General features: G+C 34.0%; 1 protein-coding gene across 1 annotated transcript; it reads right to left on the minus strand.

The window, feature by feature from the left end:
* Nucleotides 1–388: 388 nt before the first annotated feature.
* On the minus strand, nucleotides 389–4,003 carry xpa (xeroderma pigmentosum, complementation group A). The gene is made up of 5 exons (XM_037763607.1): nucleotides 3,572–4,003; nucleotides 3,283–3,388; nucleotides 1,971–2,136; nucleotides 1,590–1,707; nucleotides 389–1,458 (listed from the first exon to the last, which is right to left on the minus strand). Exons 1-5 carry the CDS (start codon nucleotides 3,861–3,863, stop codon nucleotides 1,304–1,306), a joined length of 837 nt encoding a protein of 278 aa, XP_037619535.1. The 5' UTR covers nucleotides 3,864–4,003; the 3' UTR covers nucleotides 389–1,303.
* Nucleotides 4,004–7,794: the final 3,791 nt, after the last annotated feature.

The raw sequence follows: 7,794 nt of genomic DNA on the forward strand, positions 1-7,794 counted from the left end.
TATTTATGTAAATTAACGGACAGTATTTTTTTCTGTTTTTTAATAGACATTTTCTGGCACCCCTGCTGCCGGAAAATTTCCGTTATTTTACACTTTTTTTTTTACAGTGACTGGCTGAACTTAGACAATGACGAATTGCTTGTATGTTAAAAAGTCATAGTATAGTATGTACAAAATAATTAAAAAAAACATGGCCATATATGTCAATAAAAATCTTAAAAAACTCATAGTAGAGAATGTCGAAAAAAGTCATATAGTATGTCATGAAAAAAAAAGCCATTGTATAGTATGTCAAAAAATATTTAAATACTATGACTTTTATTTCTTTTTTTGACATACTATAATATGACTTTTAAGACTTTCCACTTAGTCCCAAAATACAACAAAACAATATTTCAATATTTTTTATGAATGGAAGTGACATAAAGCTAAATCAAAACTTTAACAGAACTACATGACATAAACATTCATTTTACAAAGATGTAAACAGGTTTTACACATTTTCAGTCTCATTGTAGTTTGATTAGTAACAGGAGGAGTATCTGGACAATAACAGCTCGTCTCTTTACAGCTGACACCAAATATCAAACATTAGTCCAGAGAAATAGTCCTCGTCAATCTATTACCAGAACGCCTTTGCATTCAACCACAATTACATATGACTTGTGACCTAATACTGTGAAGTTGAATAAGGCCACAAATGCCAAGTTTAACATATAGACTTGACATGATGACGGTGACCACATGTGACCTGAAATCTGCAACAACTCCGTCTGCAAGTCTTGTGTCCAAAAAACATGAAATCCTAAAAATGGAACCCGGAAAGAATTCTAATTTTTGTAAAAGTCAGGAAAGTTGTATTCTTAAGGCGGGTCCCACAATTCACTATTTAACGCAAGACGGTATTTTCAAGTTACAATATCATGCCTTCCTCGATTTGCCCATTGCCACGGGGAATCTTTATATGCTAAAAAAGAAACAGGAAGTGTGGCAATATGCAGTGGACCGGAAAAAGGCAGTGTGTGAAAAATAGAGAGTAGTTCATGGTGAGGTCAGTAACAGCCGTTTAAAATAGAAATTAATACTGAAGTGTCACACAGGAGAGTGATTTTGGCCCCATGTATGTGAACAATGTGAATAATGTGTTTTATTGATAAATACCAGTAGAAATCCAGAAAAAAGGAAGACAGCTGGAGTGATCGAGGGTTTGTGAGAGCCGTGGTTTCCCACAGAAGCACCAAAAATCTTCTCTTTGTAGACCGAACCGGCAACAGTCAGTGTTGGTGTGTGTGTGTGTTTGTGTCTACATCTTCTCGTAAGTGACTTCATGTCCGCAGGTGGTGCAGGTATGCTTGTAGAGGTCCTCCTCTGGATCCACCACCTCCTCTGGTCCGTACTGATGTTGGTGAACGCTGATGTCTTTGGTCCACATACTGCTCCTCACCGCCCTGCGCAGCTCTGACACACAAACAACCGTATATGAAACATCCACACGTCCAGAGTTTACTGAGTTGATGCACCTATATCACATCCAGATGTTGATGTTTACACAATGCATAATGTAACTAGGCTCAAACAGGAAAACCGACCTTTGACCTTCTTGTTGAAGCGTTTTTGTTTCTGCACCTCTCTGTTCCCTTCCCTCGTCTCTTTGGCCTCCTCCAGGGCCTCCTCCGATTCCCACACCTCCATACATCTCTTCTCCACCTGGGTAACACACAAACACATAGTTCACATAGACTCATTAAAACATACTGAACAATGAGGAGTTATTTGGCCTTAATATTATGAGAATAAAGTCAATATTATAAAGTCTTAATTTTCCGTGTTATTAAACATTTTTTTTAATATTAAATTAATGTTAGCAAATTATAATTCTTGCTAAACATCAATATTAATCAATATGGGAAAATGTATTGTGACATTTTGCCACACACACACACACATAGTCGGTGTCTTCCAGTGAGTACCTGTATCTTGAGGTAGAGCTTCATGTCCCCCCAGCGTGCGTTATGAGGGTTCTTCTTCAGTGTAAACCTGAGTGGAGGCTCCCTCTGGTCCAGGTCACAGTCCTTCAGCAGGTACTGCTGCTTGGCTTCAGTTCTGGAGATCAGCTTATGCTTCTCCTCGTTGTCTCTGAGGGGGGAAAGAGAAGTCCAGTGTTAATCCATTTGATTGATTATCAGTAGAAATACAACAATTAATCGATTAGTTGCCAACTATTAAATTAATCAGCAGCTATTTTGATAATCGATTAGGGCTGCTCAATTTATCAAATATTAATCACAATCACAATTTTGGCTTCCCACAATTAAATGAACATGATCGACTGCAATATTGAAGTTTAAAATGCGTGAAAACTCCATTGCAAAATAAATAAATCGAAATATTCATAAATTAATCATTTTGCGTGTAATGCACTGCAATCATTCTCATATAGATTATTCTCATAATATTCAAATTTTTTGTCTTGTAAACTTCTGACTTTATTCTCATAATATTACAGATTTTTTTCCCTTAAACTTACGATGTTTTCTCGTAAAGTTATGACTTTTTTTCCCTTAAATTTATGACTTTAGTCTCATAATATTCCGACTTTTTTTCCCTTAAACTTATGACTTTATTCTCATAATATTCCGACTTTTTTTCTCTTAAATTTATGACTTTAGTCTCATAATATTCTGAGTTTTTTTTCCTTAAACTTGTGACTTTATTCTCATAATATTCCGACTTTTTTCCCTTAAACTTATGACTTTATTCTCGTAATATTACGACTTTTTTTCTTCATAAACCTATGACATTATTCTCATAATAGATCTTTTTTCTCTTAAACTTATGACTTTATTCTCGTAATATTACGACTTTTTTTCTTCATAAACCTATGACATTATTCTCATAATAGATCTTTTTTCTCTTAAACTTATGACTTTATTCTCGTAATATTACGACTTTTTTTCTTCATAAACCTATGACACTATTCTCATAATACATCTTTTTTTCTCTTAAACTTATGACTTTATTCTCCTAATATTACGATTTTATTCTCGAAATCGCAGATTTTTTTCCACTCAATGTGGCCCTAATACTCCGTCGTACAAAATACTGATTTTTTAAAGTGATGGTATCATTATATACACGAATTCTGGGCAGATCTGCATAATAATGAGGACATAATACAATTTAAAAAAAACCTTAATGACATTTTTTTTTCATATATTTAAGATATTGGGGAACCTGAATGTTCTGCAATGTGTGTGTGTGTGTGTGTGTGTGTGTGTGTACCTGCACTTGTCACAGACCGACAGGTCAAAGCTGTTGCTCAGGTATGAGTCCATGAAGGGTTTCTGACAGTCATCACACACCAGGTAGTCTGGCTCTATCACTGGAGCTGGAAACAAAACACACAAACACACACTCAACACACACATGTAAATATAATAACAGGCATGCATCTGCACACTCAACACACACATGTAAATATAATAATAAGCATGCATCTGCACACTCAACACACACATGTAAATATAATAACAGGCATGCATCTGCAGACTCCAAGTCACCAAACACCCACCTGGCTGATGCACCACCTTCCTGGTCCTCTGCTCTTCCTCTCCATCCCCCTCCTCCTCGATGAAGAAGCCGGCTCCGGAGTCAATGGTCTTGGAGACTTTGGCCGAGGTTGAGCCCTCCACAGCGGCCGAGGGGCGGCTCGCTAGTCGGGCTTGCCGGAGCATCAACGCCCGCTGCCGGTTCCGCTCGATCTTAGCCCGCATCGCTGCAGAGAGACCGGGTTTGGGACTCTGTTCTGGGCCGAGACCTGCAGCGTCTTCTACCTGAGAATCTGACGGCTCCATGCTGTACATATGAATGAATGAAGAGGCTCTGCAGACCAGACTGGTTCTGATCCATTCAGAGAGCAACGATGGACTGTTGTTACAAAACTGACAGTTGTATTTTTCCGGTTCCTTCTACTTCTTCCTCTTCTTGTTTTATTTTAAAGTTTTACCTGCATTACCGCCACCTTCTGCTTGGGAATGTGAAGGACAAGAGGCTTAATCCTGCTCTTTAGTGCTGCTACATCAGTACGACGGAGGATTAGGGCCACAATTAGGAAAAATAAATAAATCTGAGAGATTATGGGAATAAAGTCATCGTATTATGAGAATAAAGTCATAAATTTACGAGAAAAAAGTCATAATATTACGAGAATAAATTCATAGGTTTACGAGAAAAAAAGTTGTAATATTATGAGAATAAAGTCATAAGTTTACGAGAAAAAATTCATAATGTTATGAGAATAAAGTCATAAATTTACAAGACAAAAGTTGTATTAGGAGAATAAAGTCATAAGTTTACGAGAAAAAAAAGTCGTACTATAATGAGAATAAAGTCATAAGTTTACGAGAAAAAATTCAGAATATTATGATAATAAAGTCATAAATTTACAAGAAAAAAAGTTGTAATATAATGAGAATAAAGTCATAAGTTCACGAGAAAAAAAGTTGTAATATAATGAGAATAAAGTCATAAGTTCACGAGAAAAAAATCATAATATTATGAGAATAAAGTCATAAATTTACAAGAAAAAAGTTGTATTAGGAGAATAAAGTCATAAGTTTACGAGAAAAAATTCATAATATTATGAGAATAAAGTCATAAATTTACAAGAAAAAAGTTGTATTACGAGAAAAAGTCATAAATTTACGAGAAAAAGTCATATTATGAGAATAAAGTAATAAGCGAGCAAAAGCAGACAGGTGAGCGTGTCCTTTATCGGTTGTCCACAGGTGTCCAGTGAATCCCTGTTGCATCACGCTGATCATGGCAGCTGGCTTCGCATGCTGCTGTAAGAGGCTTGTGTCAAAGTAAAGCAGCTCACATCCTGATAGATGACACTGCAAATCTGGTCGGTGTTGTGAGGGAGCTTGAGAGCTCAAACATTGACCTGACTTTTTAAAGTGGGTCGTTAGATTTAAAATGTCCTATGACCCCAGCAATTACAGCAATTATATTATTCTGTGTAAAAGTAAGAGTTGTAGAGGCTGCTCTAAATTATATGATGACAAACTTTTTTTAGGTAACATTTCATTTTACAGGTCCGCAAATTTCATGGTAATTAGGTGATAATTAGCAAGTAACCTGTTTGAAATTTCTTCGGAATAACTGCCAAATTACCACAGTATTTACCTCAAAATTTATCAAAAATTACTTTATTATAAACATTATTTAATAATTATATGCTAAAATAGCATTTAATGGTTAAAATAGGGCCCTTATTATATATTGTATATATAACATACACACATATATATATATATATATATATATATATATATATATTATTATTATTATTATTATCATTATTATTATTATTATTATTATTATTATTATTATTATCTATTTATCAGCAGACATGGAAATAAAGCATATCAATTAACTTTGTATTCTTTTCCTGGACATGTGTTAAATAAATTACCAGCTATTGGGAAATAGCGGAATATAATTATTAAATAATGTTTATAATAAAGTAATATTTGATAAATTTTGAGGTAAATATTGGAGTAATTTGGCAGTAATTCCAAAGAAATTTCAAATAGGTTACTTGCTAATTATCACCTAATTACTATGATATTTGTGGACCTGTAAAATGAAGTGTTACCAACATTTTTATTTAAAATTAAATAAGTTTCTAAACCGACCCCAAAAGTTACCATCAACTCCAAACACCAACAATGAAAATTTGAGGTTTCATTTATTTGATCATATAACACTTTATACATAGTTGAATGATATATGTTTTTTTTTTGTTGTTTTTTTACAGTATAATACACAATTCAAGTAGTACATGAATATGATTCCATACTTATAGGGGAAATATAAAAGCATTTTACCATTTGTCGTGGTATTCCAACTGGCCATGGATGAATTTCTTATAGATATTTCTAAATGCACTCATTCACACACACATTTCTCACATTCACATGATCCATCAAAGCAAGAAAGATTTACAGGTGATGCTCTATGGATATAGTCTAAGTCGGGAGGATAGAAGTTGTGTTGAGGTTAAACTATGTGTGCTGACTATGATTACACACAGGAGCTTATTTACAGTCTTAAATTACAGTCTTTTATACACATAAACACACAATAAAACACTTTTTTTTTTAACTTTGCAAGATGTAGGGAACGGTTGGGGTCAATTTTATGGTATTGTTTTCATTTGGACAAAAAGAAATGTTGCAATTTATGAAAACATACAAATAAAAAAAATGATTTTTGTTAACACAAACATATGACATTTAACCCTTTGGGAGTGTTAAACTGATACTGCCATGTCAATTTAAGCAGGAAAATCAGATCCATTTATCTACAAACTGAAAGAAACACAATTTTTTCCCTGAGTAAAATTGAGTGTTCTTGTGAAACAAAAATATTTAAAATTTCTAGAAATGTTTAATTAGTGCACCGTCATTTGCATTTATTCTTTTTGCGTTGATACGAGGTTGTACTGTAACCTTTTAACATAAAAGCAGAGGAGGATGTTATTCAGCACCTTTATTTTTTCTTTATGTTTATAATAAAGTAATTTTTGATCAATTTTGAATTAAATATTGGGGTAATTTGGCAGTAATTCTAAAAAAAATTAAAATAGGTTACTTGCTAATTATCACCTAATTACCATAAAATTTACGGACCTGTAAAATGAAGTCTTACCGACACTTCTTTATTGTATTATTCTTTAATTGTTTAATCTTTTTTTGCAACTTCTTTAGAATATTCACATTAGATCAGTTGATGGAAACCTATTGTCAATTTATTACTAGAGCAGCACTCTAGTGATGTGAAGTGCTTTTTTCACAACGTTATTTCACTGTAGATCTACTAGAGAGGAATTAAAGAGGGGAAAAAATAGCCCAAATACATAAATGTCACAAACTGAATCTTTGCCATAGTGTTTTGTTTTACAATAAAAGATATGGGCCTACTTGATGTTTCTTATAATAAGTTTATTCTAAGCCTCTGTGTCACACACTGAACACAGGAACGTAGTGTGTCAACATAACGGCGCAATATGTTATACAGTACATGAGTTGTTTTACTTCAAAACATGACAAACCAGGTGATACCTGTTGATATTGACCACTCCTTTTTACAAATACATAATTGAAAAAAAAAAAACCCACTTGAGTTTATCAGGTAAAATACAATGGAGAACACTAATCTTTAGTCCAACACTTCCACTACTAGGGAAATGTGACACTGACTGACATTATCGTGCATAAAGTCATCCAGCTTTAGTCGGGATACTGAAATAATCTCTTGCTAAAGTGGTGCATGTAAAGGCAGACAGAATAGAAAAAGTCATGCTCACAAGCTTCTTATATGAAAAACCCAAAACAAGATAGTTCCATTCTATCTGTGTATGCACTATGTTTATATTATCTATCATCATATTCTCATGAATGGGATGTAAAATAACCATTTCTGCCAAATATGTCCTTAAATCAGCCCGTTTGCACGGAAAGGCGTATAAATGCCACGATAATGTGCAATAAGTACGCCATTTTTTATTTCTGCCTGTCATTTGTACACCATGTGTCCTGTACTGACTGCAATGTTAACACATATAAGTGTTGTGATGTAGAATAAAAAGTGAAAAATATGGTGGGCAGGTGGGGAGGTGGATTGGCCCAACAAACAACAATCAGGTGACCCGTGTTTGAGACCGTTGTTTTGTTTTAGAAAGTTTGTTTGTAGAAAGTAGATTTAAGTTTGGTCTTTGTACGCTTTTCA

The sequence above is a fragment of the Sebastes umbrosus genome, chromosome 3 (assembly GCF_015220745.1).
Source record: "Sebastes umbrosus isolate fSebUmb1 chromosome 3, fSebUmb1.pri, whole genome shotgun sequence".
NCBI classification, from domain to species: Eukaryota; Metazoa; Chordata; class Actinopteri; order Perciformes; family Sebastidae; genus Sebastes; species Sebastes umbrosus.

Coding starts and splice junctions, on each gene's coding strand:
- xpa (XM_037763607.1), bottom strand. CDS start 3,863: ATGTACAGCATGGAGCCGTCAGATTCTCAGGTAGAAGACGCTGCAGGT. Junction 2,137..3,282: donor TCGGTCTGTGACAAGTGCAG/GTACACACACAC, acceptor TTCCCCCCTCAG/AGACAACGAGGAGAAGCATA. Junction 1,708..1,970: donor AGCTCTACCTCAAGATACAG/GTACTCACTGGA, acceptor TGTGTTACCCAG/GTGGAGAAGAGATGTATGGA.